This window comes from Trichosporon asahii, assembly GCF_000293215.1.
Source record: "Trichosporon asahii var. asahii CBS 2479 unplaced genomic scaffold scaffold00009, whole genome shotgun sequence".
NCBI lineage: Eukaryota > Fungi > Basidiomycota > Tremellomycetes > Trichosporonales > Trichosporonaceae > Trichosporon > Trichosporon asahii.
Window position 1 is genome coordinate 348,274 of NW_014040915.1, and position 17,582 is coordinate 365,855.

General features: G+C 60.3%; 7 protein-coding genes across 7 annotated transcripts; 1 reads left to right on the forward strand and 6 right to left on the reverse strand.

Moving 5' to 3' along the window:
- Nucleotides 1-28: 28 nt before the first annotated feature.
- On the reverse strand, nt 29-2,746 carry A1Q1_06914 (uncharacterized protein; the record flags this gene model as incomplete). The annotated part of the gene is made up of 1 exon (XM_014327163.1): nt 29-2,746. One exon carries the CDS (start codon nt 2,744-2,746, stop codon nt 29-31), a length of 2,718 nt encoding a protein of 905 aa, XP_014182638.1.
- A 4,041-nt stretch (nt 2,747-6,787) lies between these two features.
- A1Q1_06915 (uncharacterized protein) lies at nt 6,788-7,872 on the reverse strand (the record flags this gene model as incomplete). Its single annotated transcript, XM_014327164.1, has 4 exons — nt 6,788-6,880; nt 7,217-7,593; nt 7,643-7,707; nt 7,754-7,872. The coding sequence occupies 4 exons, from the start codon at nt 7,870-7,872 to the stop codon at nt 6,788-6,790; spliced, it is 654 nt and encodes a 217-aa protein (XP_014182639.1).
- Nucleotides 7,873-8,230: 358 nt separating this feature from the next.
- A1Q1_06916 (RING finger protein) lies at nt 8,231-8,902 on the reverse strand (the record flags this gene model as incomplete). The annotated part of the gene is made up of 1 exon (XM_014327165.1): nt 8,231-8,902. One exon carries the CDS (start codon nt 8,900-8,902, stop codon nt 8,231-8,233), a length of 672 nt encoding a protein of 223 aa, XP_014182640.1.
- A 449-nt stretch (nt 8,903-9,351) lies between these two features.
- A1Q1_06917 (uncharacterized protein) lies at nt 9,352-10,260 on the reverse strand (the record flags this gene model as incomplete). Its single annotated transcript, XM_014327166.1, has 1 exon — nt 9,352-10,260. The coding sequence occupies one exon, from the start codon at nt 10,258-10,260 to the stop codon at nt 9,352-9,354; it is 909 nt and encodes a 302-aa protein (XP_014182641.1).
- Nucleotides 10,261-10,612: 352 nt separating this feature from the next.
- A1Q1_06918 (choline kinase) lies at nt 10,613-11,815 on the reverse strand (the record flags this gene model as incomplete). Its single annotated transcript, XM_014327167.1, has 1 exon — nt 10,613-11,815. One exon carries the CDS (start codon nt 11,813-11,815, stop codon nt 10,613-10,615), a length of 1,203 nt encoding a protein of 400 aa, XP_014182642.1.
- Nucleotides 11,816-11,911: 96 nt separating this feature from the next.
- On the reverse strand, nt 11,912-12,202 carry A1Q1_06919 (choline kinase; the record flags this gene model as incomplete). Its single annotated transcript, XM_014327168.1, has 1 exon — nt 11,912-12,202. The coding sequence occupies one exon, from the start codon at nt 12,200-12,202 to the stop codon at nt 11,912-11,914; it is 291 nt and encodes a 96-aa protein (XP_014182643.1).
- A 2,273-nt stretch (nt 12,203-14,475) lies between these two features.
- A1Q1_06920 (uncharacterized protein) lies at nt 14,476-17,403 on the forward strand (the record flags this gene model as incomplete). The annotated part of the gene is made up of 4 exons (XM_014327169.1): nt 14,476-14,691; nt 15,337-15,818; nt 16,173-17,115; nt 17,179-17,403. The coding sequence occupies 4 exons, from the start codon at nt 14,476-14,478 to the stop codon at nt 17,401-17,403; spliced, it is 1,866 nt and encodes a 621-aa protein (XP_014182644.1).
- Nucleotides 17,404-17,582: the final 179 nt, after the last annotated feature.

Here is a 17,582-nt window from a genome sequence, read left to right on the forward strand (position 1 = left end):
GGCATTCTCAATTCCAACCCTCAGCAGTCTACTGGCTCGTCTCGAGCCACTTGCGCAGGTCCTGCATCGGCATGCCCTTCTTCCTCGGGCGCCTACCACCGTCCTCGAGTCCAGGCGTCAGGTCGTATGCCTTGAGCAGCTCCGGCCCGTGGTGGTCGAGTGACGCCGACTTCGACGTTGTGCGCGGGATAGCGACATTGACGAGGGTCTGGGACGTGGAGCGGGACACACTCGGCGAGGGGCGGGTGGGCTCGCGCGGACCGCCGACGTACACCTTACTCCTGCTGTCCGAAGACTGGGAGCGGGTCAGCTTGTGCGACTGCTGCGCAAGCGCGATAGCCATCTTGACGTCGGACGCGTCCCTAATGTGTCCGTTATAGTTCTTCCGCGGGCCCATGGGCCGCTGCTGCTTCCGCTCGGGAACAGACTCGCCCTCGCTGTCCGAGACGACCACGGGGCCGGCGCGAGACATCAGCTTCTCGTCCACCGTCGCACACGTAGCGGTGACAAGGTACTCGGTGTGGTCAGGGGTAGAGGTGCGCCGGGTCGAGAGAGAAGGGTACGGCGACTCATTGGACTGCGCGCCATCCTCTAGCGAAAGGGAGGGCGGGGAAGTCGTCGACGGCGCCGTCGTAGGAGGTGGAGGTAGAGGCTTTGCCTTCAGCGAGGTCAGGTCCATCTTGAGGCCGAGGCCGCGTAGGTTCTTCGGCTCCTCCTCCTCCACGTCGAGAACGGGCGACATGTTGGGCGCCGAGCTGCGGACCGCCACGAAGCGCTCGCTAGGCTGCCATTCGGGCGTCGAAAACGACTCGGTAGACGCCGTCACCTCGGAGACGGTCGGGAAGGAAGTAGCGGCCGTGACGGCCGTAACGACGGTCGACTGGCCCTCAGTCGCGGACCGGTTGTGTCCGCGAGTAGACCTGGACAGCATCGAGCCATTGTCATACTTGGCGCCTTGGCCAACTGCGGAAGTCGGGACGAGCGGCTCGACACCCGAAATGGAGGACAACTGCGAGGACAGCTGCGAGAGCATGTGGTCCGGAATCTTGGGGACCTCGGGCACCATGGTCAGGTTCGTTGACGCCTTGGACTTGTTCGACTTCATCGACTTGTTTGTGCCACGCGAGACCCTGGAGACCGTGCTCGAACTGACGGACGCGGCGTGCAGGGACAGGGCATCAAAGTCAGCCGACCAGATGGAGAGGCGCTGCTCGTCGAATGCGTCGCCGAACGCGGAGCAGGCCGGGCTGACGTTGGGATGCCTGCCAGATTTGGTCGAGACGCTGACAAGGCTGTCTAAGCTGCGGCGCCGGTGGCGGGGCCTCGATGGGGGAACTTCGGAGAGCGGCGTCGAGGGGTTACTGTTGCCTGCGGCTGCTGTTTTGGGACGAGGCGGGGGGCGAGGTCCACCGAACCCTGTGGCGGCGACCTCCTCGTCCGTATGCTCGGGAGATGCCGAACTGAGGTTGACGAGCTTGGCGCGCCACTCGCGCGCAGCACGCTGCGCGGGACTGACCGAAGACTTTGACGACGATGACACATTCGACGACGGCGCAGCCGGACGATGGGTCTGTCTGGAATACGGCGATGAAGCCGCCCGGACCCCGCGGAATGATGACTTGCGCGGTGACAAACTCGTGTCGCGCGTCGCCCTGGCTCGCCGCGCAGCAGATTCCGGTGACAGGGACGGAGCCGGAGGCGTCCGAGGGGTCTCCATCACTTCCGAACCCTCCAGCACAGGGGATGGAACGCCGATACCCTTGCCGAGATTCGTCATATGCGATGCAGACCGTGTCGGTTGTCGTACCGGACGAGCGGTCGAGACTCCTGCGCTGGCCATCGGTTGGGTCAGCGGTGCTGGCAGGGGCTGTGTTGATGACGTCGAGGGGCCTTCCATTGTTGCTGCGGATCGCTTCAAAGCCTGCGCACCCCTGGATGAACCGAGTCTGGACAAGCTGCCCTTCCGACTCAGTGATCGGGGGATCATGGACGCAGCGACATTGCCCGTGTGACCGTTGGACGTGCTGCCCGGTGGAGGGGCCGGTCCAGACGTCGAGGTGGTCCGATCAGCGAAGCGCTTCAGACTCAGTTTCCTAACGATACCGAAGCGTCGCGGCTGCTGTCCGGCGGGGTCCTCCAGATCCGGGACGCTCATGCTACGGGAGTGTGCCGTGCTGCTCGCAGTGTTCTTCGTCGAAGCTTTCCGGGGAAGGGGCACGGGCAGAGTGTCCGGGAACTTGACCCCGCGAGGAAGCGTACCGGACATTGTCGTAGCAGATGGCTCATCCGCTGATGGTGAGGGAGGGAAGGCGACCTGCTGTTTGCGCTGAGACTCGGAGGAAGACCCTCGGGTTGACATCACTGGGCGCCTGGGGTCAGACTGCTGCCTGCGCAGCTTGGCTGGCGGCGGCGGAACGTTTGGCGGGCTGTGTGATGTCGGGGCGGGGAAGTACTCTTGCTGCTGGGACGCTGATACGGATGCCTGTGTCGGAGTGCGCAAGGGGTGGGGTAGGGATTCCAGGTGTTGGAACGGAGGGATTTTGAGACCGAGATCGCCATTGGGCCCGGTACTGGCGGAGGAGTGATGATGCGAGTCCAGATGTGGAGGGTCTTGTTGATGGGACTGTTGTTGTTGCTGCTGTTGCTGCAACCTGCTGTTGGCTGCGCCCATGTTGAGGAAGGGATGGGCACTGAGTGCTCCGGTGGAGAGGGAGGAGCTCAGAGACGAGCTCAGAGAAGATGACATGATGAAAAGCGAAGCAGGTGCTCGCACCCTCGTGACTGAGCGATCGTGGACTGGGAGCAGTGTGCCGGGGGTGCCGGGGTGCCGTTGGACCTTCTTTCGGCCAAGTGCGCTCGCTCGCTCGCTTGGTGCGGGTTGCAGGAATTGTGCACGCTGTGCAGCTGTGCTCCCCGACAGCGCGCGAAAAAGCACTGAAAAGCGTAAGTACGGGGGGAACGCTGGGCTTGGGGAGGGCGCGACTGGCGCAGTACTAGCGATTAAGGAGACCCTAGTCTTTGGGCGATTGACTGAATGCAGTTATCGCGTTATCGATTTCCGATCCATTCAACGGGGTGCAGGGAAAGGGAATGTCAAGGTGACCAACACAGGAGATCGAAGGAATCGCAGGAACCACCAACTAAGCCATGCGGCGGCGTACGGGATCCTCGCCGCTGGCCGCTGACCGTTCGCCGGTACTATGTCGCAGTCGTATTTGCTCTTCAGGGGAGAAGGCGTCCAACTGGGGCCTGCGGGCTTGGGATTGCTTGACCGGCTTGACCGATGAACCGATGTACCGATTCCAGGTCGGGCAACAAGGACGCACAGGTCGCGCAGGTCGCGCAAGGTCGTCGACAATCAACAATGACGATTGCGCCGAAAGCGACAAGTCCGGACAACCGACTGAATTGCACGGGGCGATCTGTGCGGTGGCGGCGCCGATAGCGTCTCACTTGCTTCAGCCAGTGCACTCAAGAAGACTACTTTGGCTGGAATGAGAATCGAGGGTCAGCGGTCTGAGCGGTGCACGCGGTAGTGTAATCACAAGTCGCTAGATGGCGAAGGCTGTCACCGGTGGCACCCGCTGGCGAGGTCAGGTGGACTCGAAGTAGACGATGAGAAATGCAATGTACAGGGACGAGGAAATATTGAACAAGCGACAATGAAGAGGCTAGGCTGTTGCAGTCATATAATGTCGCTAGAGATCGCTCAATGGGGTTCGTGATGTTTCGTTTGCGCGAGATCGTCGGTCCGTCGTTGCGTCGTCTGATGGAACTGAACCAGCAGTAGGTTGGTGTGAGGGGTGTTTCGTGTCCGAGTCGTACTCCCCGCTCACGAAGCTCGGGCAAGCTCGACAGGTCGGGGTGGGAGTGCGTCCGGAGGGCCGGGTCGTAGGGGGGACGTTTCGATGCGAGGGAGTGAGATGGAGTGTGCGAAGACAGATGAGAGGGAGACAATAAGAGATGTGACTCTTGCAGAGAGGACGTGCTCACGGTGTCGCCAGCCCGCGGCCTTGGTGCAGCTCACCTCAGCTTCGGAGTTGAGGTAGCAGCTGAGCTTGTCTGTGGATCCTGTGGAGCTGTAGAGTCCGCGCATCCGCGCAGTTGTGCGCAGTGACAGAACGAAGATGCAGCGGAGCCGTCGAAAGAAGGGGGGTTCGAGGGGGGATGCTCATCTGCGCGCCCTGAGTCAAGGGCTGGGTCCCAAGGGAAGGACGGCGGGCGTGCAGCAAGAAGCAAAAACCATAATACGCGTGCGTGCGCGATACAAAGACGAGAGATGTCAAGATGGGCCAGGGGAAGTCGAGGGTCAGTCGAAACGGCGCGTTTCATCCATTGGGACAAGTCTGGCAGCCAGGGATCGCAGGGATCGCAGGGATCGCAGGGATCTTCCCCTGGCTCGCCGTGCAGAAGTGCAGACGTGCAGAGGATGCCGGTGTGCACCGATGTGCCGGAGGCGTTCCCATTCCCTGGCCCTGGCATCCGGTGTATGGCGCAGGCCGCTGCACCGCTCACCACATATCTTCAATATGCGGGCGCAGCAAGTGGCGTTCGCGCAGCACGTTGGGCCACTTGATTGCTATTGATGTATGTTCTGGGCCAGAACTCGTCATGCTCCTTAGAAACCCAAGCTATTCACAAGTCTGAAAACTGGGGTCACAGTTTGCCAGTCGTGTTTGCGTGGGTACGAGAAATCCACACATGACATGATGTCCTAGTCCAACACTGTGACAAGTAGTGAGGAATGCGAGTGCTCAGTGACGAAGTGCTGTAATGTAACGCAGAACACCGCTGCGTGATGTCCCAGAGGCTGGGAGCGTTCTTTCATCAAAGCATGAAGTCTCTGCAGTTTTGCGCTCCCTGTCATCGCTGGCGAGAACGCGCGACACGTCGAAAGCTGGCAGAGCTGGAGAAATAAGCTCTGCGCGTTTCAGGGGGCGTACAAGGGGCTGTACCGCGCTGCTGCATTGCGTCCGCGTGATCATCTTTCATCTGTTTCGAACTTACTGCCTGCTCTGCGAGCGCCGCGAGCTCTGCAGGCTCTGCTCCAACCGCGCTGCAGTATGGAGGTGCATCTCTGACACTCCCTCTCGGACCCTCTCGGACCCTCTCGGTCCCTTTCCGTTCGACCGAGTCCGACCAGCAAGAACTGGCCAGTAGCCGCCCGCCAAAGTACCGCGCGTGCCGTGTGCCGTGTGCCGTGTCTCGGTAACTCTACTGAACGACGTAGGGATCAGCAAGGGCCCACGAACAGCAAGGTACATTGCACTTTAGTCATTGATTTGCTTTCCAAATCACTTTGACGAAAGGGAGGGGGTGTGCACCGCCCTCAGAGCTGCTCAGAGTGTGGTAAGCTTCAAAGCTTCAATGAGCTTGGCGCCGTTCGATGAAACTCTGAAGCCTCCAATGTGCTCTTCCACTCTTTGGCACATGCCTCGATCAGACGCGGTATGATATGCGGCTCAAAACATGGCACGCAGTTGACCAAGGTGACCAAGAGCGTTGAATGTGCGGAGTGCCTCGCGGGCCTCGGGCCTCGGGCCTCCGATGTCAGTCAGTAGCAATTAAAAGGATACTCCGGACTTTCCCCCGAACACGCCGACCACATCCAAGCCAGGTCAAGCCAGGTCAAGCCAGGTCCAGCCAGGTCAAGCCAGGTCGGGATCGTCGGGACCCTCGACCTCATGTGTCGAACACAAGAGACGTCGGCACAGCCTGCGACGAGCGAGCCGCCCGGGCTGCTCCAGACTCCAGAAAACACATGCAGTAGTGTGATGACGTTTGGGCGTCGTCAGCGCATCCTTCACGCTGCAACCACAGCCCTACGGCCTACGGGCCGGCGATCCATTCACTTCTGAGACATGAAACAGTCGAAGCCGCGCGAAGCGCGCAAGCGCGCCAAGTGCTCAGTTCCAGAAGAAGTGCGACGCTCACTACTTCTGGCTCTTGCCCATACACATACACACGGACACGGGAGGGAGCCCGAATAGGCACAGGCATACAAGAGCATTGGCATGATGCAACGACACATTAGTGCATCTGTTTGTTCGTTGTTTTTTTGCATACGAAGTCTTGTCTGTTTGTTTTTGTCTAAGCTTTGATCTAGATCCTGATGGATTCTGAGTCTGTCAGCGCTGTCTGTCATCGTGCCCGAAGTCGTGGCTTGGACTCAGTAGCATGGTGGACGCTCGAAACGGAGGGAGGTGGGGAGGTTTCTGGCAGACAAACAGCAGAGGGAGGCGTCCCGCTGTGCAAACCTTGTTCACCCCCTGTGCCGCTTCACCAGTCGCTCGACGGCACACAGCGCACAGTGTTCAGAGCCCAGAACAGTGCCAGAGATCCGGAACCGCTCGCGAACCGCTCGAAATCTCCAGAGCCCAGCGCCTACACACGTCATGCGTCATGGGCAGTTCTCGTCCTCGCCAGATAGACGGTGACATAACCCGCAACATGAGGAGGATCGTCACGGACCCTCGTACTCTCGTACTCTCGTACTCTTGAGCCGAGGAGAACAAAAAGTCACGCTAAATGCTGCTTACGACTTCCACTTGCCCCTCGCGTCGTGTCTGGAGCGTCTGGGACGACCGCCAGTGCCATTGCTGTCTCATGTCTCATCCCCACGCAGCGCGCACGCAGTGAGCGAGTAGGACGTGACAACTCGACCAAGACTGGTCATCGCTCCTCCTAGTCGCACTTTGGCACTTCCGGACGTCCGGAGAGTCCCAGGCTTCCTTCCACTGTTCACTCCGAACAACACCCCCTCCGCCCCGTCCAAGCCTCTCCAGAGCTACCACTCACCCTCCTTGGCGACCTTCTGCAGGTCCTGCTCGATACCCCAGACGTGCGCGCGGAGGTCGAGGTTCTCGAGGTGGAGCGAGTCCTGTGATGGTCAGTGGGGCTCAAGCTTGTGGGAAATGGGTGGGTTCTGCCGCTATCCACTGCGCCTTGTTCGTCCTTCTTTCCTTGAATTCACTAGAAGGACTGGTTTGCGGGAATGAGTGGGTCCACCCCAGTCCGCCTTTCAACGGCCGATCCCGTCATGTCTCTTCCATTGCTTCCTCGAGCTGTTTCGGAGATAGCAGACCGGTTCGAGGGGGATCCAGAGCCTCTAGATCAGAAAGTGCGCGACCGAGCACAAGTTCCTAAAGCCCAGACACGGCCCGCCTTCAATGAATGCCTATCCAGCCCCACAACTCATCGATCCAAAGTTACTCACACAAGCCTTCTTCAGCTCCGCCCTAAGCTTGACGAGATCGTCCTTCGTCGCCGCCTCCTTCTTCAGCGCGACGAGGTCCTTCTCCGTCGTCTGCAAACGGTCCAGGTGCGTCGTGATGCGCTGCGTGTCGCGCGTGAGCTCCTCGACGCTCGAGGTCAGGAGACCCTGCGCCTCCTTCGTGTCCTGCTGCAGGTAGTAGATGCCCAGGCCGGTCGCGGCGGAGAAGCCGAGGAGCTGGGGGTTAGCTGGGATCGCGTGGGTGATGAAGCTTGGGAAGGGGGGTTGTCGATATTGAAGAGGGGTGGTCAGGCGACTCACGAAACCGACAATACTGTCTGTCAGCTTGACTCCTGGTGAATAAGGAAACTTACCCGCCACTATATCATGAGATCCCACGTCGAAAGGGAAGGGAAAGGCGTCAGCTACTGTCGTCATGCAAGTTGCGGAGCTCGAGGAGCTCGAGGAGCTCGAGGAGCTCGGCAGTTCCAGCTCTGGCCCCCTCCCAGCTCGCCCAGCTCGATTCCATAGCTGACTTACCGAAGACCACCAACGGGCTTCTCGACAGGCACGTTTCCAGCCGTGCCGACCTGCTGCGTCTGCTTAGGCGTGGACGCGGGGGCGGTGTACGCCTGTCCCGAAGCAGGGGGGGCGGGCATGCTCTCCGCCTTGGGGGTGTACACCTGGCCCTGCGAGCCCTGCGAGCCCTGCTGGTTCAGGGGCGGGCAGAGGTGGTGAAGCGTCGAACGGCGATACGAGGGACGGACATGGCTAGACTTTTGTGATGAGTACGCTCTAGAAGGGAGGGATCGCGAGGGAGACAGAGATCGACGGTCGAAATGACAACATGGACGAGCCGGGGCTCGCGGCCTCGGCTCGGCGGAGTGCCATTTTGCTCCCGCTCCGAGGACGCCTCCTACGACATTACGAGGCACGGGCCGTGGCACCCGGCCCCGGGAGACTCAAGACACCCGATCGCACAACGGTATACAACAATGCATGAGCTGGCCGTCGAAACTACTTCTTCTTCTTCTTCCCCTTGCCGCCCTTGACGACAAGGTCCCCGCCCTCCTCCCCCTCAGCCTGCAATTTCATCCCAGCCTCAAGTGTGAACATGAGGTCGCGCACCGTATCGTTCAGTTCTTCGACCTCCTTGCTCTTCGCGTCGCGCTGTGCGCGCACATTTTCCAGGTCGCTCGTCAGCTTTGTGATTTTGTGACTGAGACCTTGGGACATGGCCCGCTCGCTGCCCAGATTCTGCTGCAGGGCGCGGCTGATCTCGAGCGCCTTCTCGGCTTTCCGCTCTGCCTTTTCGCGCGCGGCTTCTGCGGCAGCGCGCTGCTGCTCTGCCGCCGAGACTTGGTCTTGCACCGACTTTGCGCGCGCGGTTTCCTCCCGCAGTTGCGCAATTTGCGACGCCTGCTCGGCCATTTGCGCCTCGTAGTGCTGCCGCATTGCCTCCAGCTGTGACGAGAGGAGGTACGAGTACTCGAGGGTTATGGACTCGATGGTCGAGATCTTCTCCACGTCGTTTGAGCTCGGGCCCCCGCCCCCGCTGTCGGTGTGTTGGTGGGTGGGCGTGCCTGGCGTGCCGTGTGCGCGGGGCGGGGTGTTCGTCACCGGCGTTGCGGATCGGGAGACCGGGTCCTCGTCCAGCGGTCGGTTCAGCGGTAGAGGCCGCGAGGGCATGGCAGTCAGGCTCGACGCGCTGGGGAGCTCGACGAGCTTACCGTCCGCTCGCGATTGGATCAGGCGATGCACATAATTGTCCCCCTCGTAGTCCCACACACGCTGCGTCTCGAGCTCCATCGCGAGCACATGCCCCGTCTCTTTCCAGTGCCGCCGCGCGTGGCCCTTCGAATACCGTCCGCACCCGACCGAGCCGCACACCACGCACATCCAGTTGTGCTCTGCCGAGTCACACATCCCGCACTGCGTCGCGCGGGTGATGCGGTCGCGTTCGCTCTGCTCCATGCCCTGCGCATTACTGAGCAGCAGGTGCGAGACGCGGCACACGGGGCAGCGCGAATCTCCCCACTTTCGCAGGCAGTCGCAGTCGAATGTGTGCGCGCAGGGAAGCGTCACGAGTCCCGTGACCGTAGTCCAGTCGCTCCAAACACACGGGGCACGACGGGAGCTCATTCGACTTTGGCACGCCCTTCAGCTGCTTCGGCAGCGCCTTGGCGCGGCTCTCGTACACGCTTGGCGGGAATGCGGGAACGGCGATGTCGCTCGCGTCCAAGCGGTGCAGGACGAGGTGGTGCACGCGGATGGGGTGACAGGTCTCTCGCGGCTCGAGTGTCGAGAACGCCTTGCCAGCAAAGATCACCATAAAGTCGGACGCCTGCAGCGGATCCCTGAACTTGAGCAGTACGATTGACCGGTTGGGGGTCGTTGCTTCTCTGTTGGTTAGCAGGAACGATGGTTGTAACCCACCTGATCATTCTCACACCCTCGAGACACCCTGCCCATCCTCCCAGGAACTCGATGAGATCCGCCGGCCGCATCCACGCGGGCACGGCCAAGATCGCGATCAGGCTGCCGTCACCGCCCTCGGCATTCTCGTCAGCCCAGCCTTCGGGGTCTGGCGGACCAGAGCTTCCCTCGCCATTCTGGCCCTCCAGCCGCGCAATCAGGCTCGCCGGAGGAGCATGCTTGAACAAGTGGACGACACCGTTGCCGACATGGGTGACGCCTGATGAAGAGGACGCTTCGAAGGGGTTCGGGCCAGCGATATGAGCCAGGAGAGGTTGCAGGGAGAGGTCGTCGATAGACTCTGGACGCTTCTTCTTACGATGGCGCGGAGACGGCTTGGATGTGGTCTTGGTCATTGCGCCGGGAACGGTCGGATGCTTCTCAATGCGTTCTTCCTCCTGGTGCTGATCGTCCTCCTGCCAGGCGCGGTCCGAACTCTTCTCGCGGATGAGGTCGACCCAATCGACCGAGATATCGCCTAGTCGCCAGTCTTGACCTGGTTGCTCAGGGTTTTCGTTGTCGGGGTGAACTTCAATGATGATCGAGTAGACGTCGCTATGCGCCGTGAGCATGATCGGTCATGGTGTGTTGTCGGGTGGCGACGTTGGAAAGTCGACTGACGCAAGACCTCGATCGGGTGGCGGTGGCGACGGAAGCAGATAGCTGGGCCACGGTTGTTGATACAATGACATGTTGAAGTGGCATCCCAATAGACCTATAAAAAGTACATACAGTCACGACAAGGTCTGGCCTCATCCTGTCCGCAGTCAACTATACTGTGGTGAACGGTAAGGTCGGGCTGACCGGTATCCGGGCCGTGATGAACGGCTTGATCATGATAAACAACGTTGGACAAATGCCGGATACTCTGATATGATATGATTTTAGATTTTGATTTTGCGGTTTCGTGAGTTGAAGTCACGTCTAAGGGAACACTCCCAGTCGGCGAGCGTCGTCGCGGAACATCTGGAAGCGCTCGATGGCATAGGAGAGATAGTCCCAGTCCGGAGTGTACGGCTGGCCGGTCTGCAGTTCGCTGGCGATGCCGCTGACCTGCTCCTCAGCCGAGATGATACCCCAAAGGGCCCAGAAGGCAGACGAGGCGGGCGACCATCTGAGCGTCTCCTCCTCAAGCTGCGCAACCTTGGCGGCGTCGACATCGGCGAGGTCCCGCAGGAGCTCCTCTCCCTGGCTCATCTCCACGGACAGGTAGGCGCGGTAGAAGCGCTCACGCTCCTCGGGGGTAGGGTAGTTGCCGTGGGGCATGAGCGAGTGCGAGAGAGTGGGGTGGTGGTAGTTGGCACGCCACTCGTGGAAGTGGTTGGCAATGTCGTAGCCACGGCAGTTGGGCGAGGCGTACTCAAAGTCGACAACGATCAGGCGGTGGTGGTCGGGGACGCCCTTGGGGAGCTCGGCGTCGAGGAGCAGCAGGTTGCCGTACTGGGTGTCGTTGTGGCTGAAAACAACCTCCTTGTCGTTGCTAGTCTTGCTGGTGACCCAACGGCGGTACGCCTCGAGCTCCTCGCGGAAGCGGTGGAAGGCGATCTGCTCGCCGAGCATCTCCCAGGTACCTCCAAGCGCAGTCAGGGAGTTGATCATCTCCTCGGCTGCCGGCATCCACTGCGAGATGCTGGTCCAGATCATGGGCTGCTTCTCGCGTCCGTGGTCAAAGCCGAGCTTGACGGGGTCGACCGAGTGCAGCTCGCGCATACGGCGAGCGATGCCCATCGAGAGTCGGGGAACACGCAGCTCCTCGGCGTGCAGGGCACGCGACGGGAAGAACTGCTCAACACGACCGTTCAGGAAGGTTCCGTAGATCTTCGGACCGAGACCGTATTGCGTCGAGAGCGTGTGAAGGATCCGCAGCTCCTCGTCACGGGAGATCAGCTGGTCCGACGAAGGGCCGTAGATGCGCAGAAGCAGGGTCTGGGGGTAGTCCTCCTCGGTGAGGATGGGAGGGTGGTCAGGGTCGTGCGCCGGCATGGTCGGGGTGAGCATCGGCGACATGGAAGGCGAGGTCGGCTCGTGGCGGGGGTTGAATGTGACGAAGAAGACGGCGTTGGTGAGCGCCCCAGACACCTTTTGCAGGTGGATGTTGGAGGGCGTCAGCTTCGGGTGCGTCCACATGGGGACGCGCAGACGGCGGAGGATCGAGAGGACCTTGGTCTTGAAGATGGGGTGGCGCCACTCGCTGCGGTCAGTATAGGCTGTGTTGCCCGTTACTCACCTCGCGTCAATGCTCAGGTTGACATGAGGGAGACCGAGCGAGTTGTTGATGTCCTCCTGGGAGGCACCCGAGCTGGAGATGGCCGGGCCGTCGAGCTGGAACTCGGAGAGCTTGGAGAATGAGCCGGTGCTGTGCTTGCGGAGGACGGGGGCGACAGGATGAGCGACCTTTCCGGTCAGGCTCGCCGAGCTGCCAGTCGTGTGCAGCGAGGGAGAGGCCGAAGCGAGGAGGAGGGGGGAGAGGGGAGTGGTGGCGTCGATGGGCCGGTGGTCGGGCGTCACAACCATGTTGAACCAGAGTGTTGAACGACGGGGTACCGGTGCAAGGGGTGAGTCGGGCGTATGTGCTGCTTGGATGCAGCACTGTTCGAGGCGAGTCAGTGGCAAGCGTAAGACTCGGCGGTGCAGTGGAGTGAGACGATAAGGAAGAAGTGTGGAAAAATGAGTGCGCTAGTGTGTGTCTTTGATAGTGATTTTGGGCTGGGTGGACATTGGCAGGCGACCTCCTTTGGGACGAGACAGACCGGCAGAGAATGTCCTATCGCGGTGTCTGGATCCGCCAGACGTCACCCCCGTCCCTTGGTCAGAGGCCACTCTGACCACTCTGCGCCCTCGCTGTCTTCCCTGCGTCTCCCCCACCACATGCACCACATACCCAGCCACGATTACCCAACGGGTGCAATCGAGCTACTTTACCCCGCAAATCCACACACGCGTCCGGTTGGTCAATCCCCCGCCACCACCACACCCACTCCCTATGATGTCACGTGTACCCTCTTCCGCAGACACCGCCGCATTTCGGAACCATTCCCACGCGAACACTCACACTATCGCGGACTGATCCTCACTCTCCGCCGACCATCTCCATACGTAATCAGTCGCACCATTGACGCACCGCACAGCACCGAGCGCTCTGTCCAGTGGCCACCGATCACCGCTGTTGACTTCCTTCTCTGGCTCTTCCCTCCATCGATAGACTCACTAGATCCACTTCCCCGACGCCGCTCACCATGTCCGGTCTCCCAAAGCGTATCCTCAAGGTGAGCTCTCTCATCAATCCTCGGAGCCGCGGAAGAGACACGACACTGACGCCATGTTCCTGATCACAACGCTGCTGCTGAATCGCTTCCTCCACGCATCGGTCTCACACACAATTGCGCCTCGTCGCTGAACAATATCGGATCGCGTGGCTCACAACCCTCACCGCGCTAACCATACCTTGCGGATCGACTCTGTGTTTGCTCTTTCTCCATCGCTGCCCGATTCACGACCTTCACCATCACCCATGTCGCATTGGTCACGCAGGAAACCGAGCGCCTCATGGCCGACTCGCCCCCTGGCATCACCGCCGCTCCCCACGACGACAACCTGCGCTACTTTGACGTGACGATTGCCGGTCCGGAGTCTTCCCCGTATGAAGGTGAGCTGATCCTGTGGTTCCCAACTGACGCCAGGCGGTATCTTCAAGCTCGAGCTGTTCCTGCCGGAGGAGTACCCGATGAACCCTCCCAAGGTCCGCTTCCTGACCAAGATCTACCACCCCAACATTGGTAAGCTACCACAGCTTGTTCAAAGCTAACACTGCAGACAAGCTCGGCCGTATCTGCCTCGACATTCTGAAGGACAAGTGGTCGCCCGCGCTCCAGATCCGGACCGTGCTCCTGTCGATCCAGGCGCTGCTCGGCGCGCCCAACCCCGACGACCCGCTCGCCAACGACGTCGCCCAGGCGTGGAAGGAGGACCAGAACGCCGCCATCGCAGAGGCCAGGCAGTGGACCCAGCAGTACGCCAAGTAGAAGTCTTCTCCCGGGTTTTGTATGTCGCGTTTAATGTAGGCTATAGCGGTGTCCGGTGGAGATGGTGGGGACAGACTTGTGGCTATTGTTTGGTCTGGCGGTGACGAAGGGGGGCTCGGGCGCGAAGCAGGCGCCGCAGCTGCTGTATCTGAGGCAGCACCGAGGCAGCAATGGCAACCTGGTCAGCAGCCGCAGCTTCAGCTGCAGCGCAGTCAGTCGTCTCCCAGGGTTGGGGTATGGTCAGTTGGGAGCAAAGGAAAGGAAGATCCCGCAATCAGCACAGCGGGACATCGCGCAGACGTTATGAGCAGGTCGAGTATAGAAAGGAAATAGATTCCTCAGAACAATCACCTCCACTATCGCCTCCACTGAAGGTGGGTCGCCTTTCTCGCCAAATCCGGCATGCCATCTGCACTTCAAGCATTACTCACGATTCGCTGAATGGACACATAATGCTCTCCAATCAGATTTTACATGCGGAACAAGTCTCGCTACATAAGGTCAGAATATGAGGACAGAAAAGTCAGATAATACGAGAGGAAAGGTCAGATAGATGCGAGAAAGGTCAAATAGACTGACTAGGCGGGGGCAGGCGGAGTCAGCCGAACGAAGGTGCATGTGGGGACTCCGCATTCCCCTCTGGGTTGCATATGACGCCAATCTCCCACCGGCCTCTCCACCCCCATCAGATAGATACATTTGTCATCCTCTCTTCACTCAGCTCTCTACATCTACTCACTCAACGTCAACACAAACGAAGACAGTATGGGTATGATCCGCCTCTCTGCTCGCTCTGCTCGGAGACTCGCGCCCTCTACTCCCCTTCGCACAGCTACCCGGGCTACTGCTCGGGCCGGCGTGACTGCGGGCATGCGGGGTATTCGCACCGCGGCTCCGTTCCCGACCACCACCGCCCGAGTCGGGGTGCCCAAGTATGCTAGGGGAGTTAGTCATCAGCCCAAGACGAGTGCTGAGAATCCTGTGAGTGTGCTTTCTTTGGTTTGGTTTGGGAAATTGTGAGGGGGGATGTAAGGGGGTTAGGATACGGAAAGGCTCTGCAGGTGGGCACGAAAGGATTGAGAGCGCCGAGGCTGCGTCCTCGGCTTGGAGCTAGTATCAACGGTCCGTACGTCCGTTGAGCCTTTGAAGCGTACAGGGGGGAATCTGAGACAGGTCCGAGGCTAGCTGGCCCAGCTGGCCCCCGCTGGCCCCCGCTGGCCCCCGCTGGCGAGCTTGCCTGGACTTCAAGCCCCTCGGACCAGCGATGGCCGAGACTAGCGCGAGTCTAAGACTCTAGCGGTCTCGGACCTCGGCGCTGACTGGCACTGGGCCGGAATATGACCGTGATCACTTTGCTATCATGTCCTCGGGACGTGCTTGGCGTGCTCGGCGTGGGTGTCCAGCCGTTCACCGCGGCATGGTCGGGCGACAGCGACAGCAGCTCCATTGCGCCTAGCCCAGCGATGGCAGACTCCCCCCTCTTCCCCACCTCCCCACCTACCTCACCGATACAATCCCCCTCAGACACAACCTCACAATTCTAGTTTCGGTCTCTCACAGTCTCACCGTTCCCCGCCCCGCTTTCTCCTGTATCTCGCTGTCCAGCTCCGACCCAGCTAACTCCAGCTCGGCCTCAACGACCCCTCTCTCTTCAAGCAGCAAGCCTGGGTGGATGGGAAATGGGTCGACGCGTCCTCAGGCAAGACCTTCGAAGTGACCGACCCGGCGACTGGCAAAGTCCTAGGAACGGCTCCGGATATGGACAAGGACGATGTCAGTCGCGCGGTAGACGTGGCGGAGAAGGCATTCAAGTCGTTCCGGCACACGACGCCCGGTGACAGGCAAAAAATGCTGCTGCGCCTGCACAAAGAATTCATCGATAACGCAGAGGACATTGCGCGCTTGATTGTGTGGGAAAATGGAAAGAGCTGGAGCGACGCGTATGGCGAGGCCCTGTATGCTGCTAGCTACGTGCAGTGGTTTGCGGGCGAGGCTGTGCGCACATATGGCGATGTCGTCCCCTCTGCTATTGCCGGGCAGCGGAATATTGTCATCAAGCAGCCGATTGGCGTGTGCGCTTTGCTTGTGCCGTGGAACTTCCCTGCTGGGTGAGTACTGAGTTGGAAAGGATGTGGTGAAACGGAGGGACAGTATGGTTATGGTGAAGAGCTGGTTAGCAGAGAGAGGGAAGCGGAAGGATGGCGGAAGAGATGGGAGGACGGCGGGAGGAAACGGAGGAGGGGTGAGAAGCGAGGAGAATGGTTGGCGATGAGAGAGGACGGGGGAGGACAGGAGAGGAAGAGAGAGAAAGGGAGGAGAGGACAGTAGTAGGTGGAGGGGAGGAGCGGAAGAGGGAAACGGACGGCTCTGAGACCTGCCTCTCGGGGTTCGCCTCGTCCTGTTGTATCTGAAGAGACGTTGAAGCGAAGCTAAGAAACGCACGAACTGGAGCTGACTCCCAGTATGCCCGCTCGCAAGCTCGCACCCGTCATCGCGACCGGCTGCACCTGCGTCGTCAAGGTCCCCGCCGAAACGCCCTACACCAACTTTGCGATCGCAGAGCTGATCCGCCGTGCGGGCGTGCCCGACGGCGTCGTGAACATTGTCTCGACGCACGAGAACCTGACCGAGGTCGGCAAGGAGCTCACCGAGAACCCAAAGGTGCGCAAGGTATCCTTCACGGGCAGCACGCGTGTGGGCAAGATGCTCGCTGCGCAGTCGGCCTCGACCCTGAAAAAGCTCTCTCTCGAGCTCGGCGGCAATGCGCCGTGCATCATCTTTGACGACGCCGACATCCCCACCGCCGTGGCCGGCACGATCGCGACCAAGTTCCGCGGCTCGGGACAGACCTGCGTCTGCGCTAACCGCATCTACGTCCATGAGAGCATCTATGACGAGTTTGCGGACAAGCTCGCCGCCAAAGTGAAGGAGTTCAAGGTCGGAAACGGCTTCGACGACGGCGTCACCCACGGCCCGCTCATCACGGAGAAGGCCGCTGAGAAGGTCCAGTCCCACCTTGACGATGCGCTCAAGCGTGGCGCTAAGGTCCTCGCTGGAGGAAAGCGGGAGGGCAACATGTTTGAGCCGACTGTGCTCCGCGACGTCCCCGAGGACTGCCTCATCGCCCACGACGAGACATTCGGGCCCATCGCCGCTTTGATCCCGTTCAAGGATGAGCAGCACGTGGTCGACCTCGCGAATGACACCAGAGTTGGTCTCGCGGGCTACTTCTTCTCCAAGGATTCTGACCGAATTTGGCGCGTCGCCGAAGCTCTCGAGGTCGGAATGGTCGGAGCGAACACTGGAGCGATCTCTCAAGCACAAATCCCGTTCGGTGGGGTGCTCGAATCTGGCTCTTCGAAGGAAGGAGGATACCAAGGCACGGAGGAGTATCTTAACACGAAGGTGATCGCAATCGGGACGAACTTGGACTCGCCGAAGTGGTTGGATTGAGTGCCACTCTCGTAGAAGTCGACTGCGGAGGTGGCGGATTTGGTTCCGTACCTGTCACGTGATGGGGCCCCTGAGTGGCCAACCTCCACCTCCACCTCCACCTTCACAGTCAGTCGAGCAGCGCAGCAGATCAAGGAAGACAGCAATATGCATTGGATCTATCACACTCTAGATCATCTGAATCCACTGGGCGACTCGACCACTGACGAAGGTAGACAGGAAGTTGTCGCCGGAAACTGAAACGCCCAGTGAGCTCTCTGGACTTCTCTCGCACGAGTGGCCTGGTGGCACATCATCGATCCTCGGCCGGATGACACAGCATGAAAGACGGGGAAGACAGTCATCAAGGCTCTGCACAAGCGCTCCTCGACAGAAAGACGGACCCCACTCTCTTACAGCCCCTGCTTGCACTTCTTCCT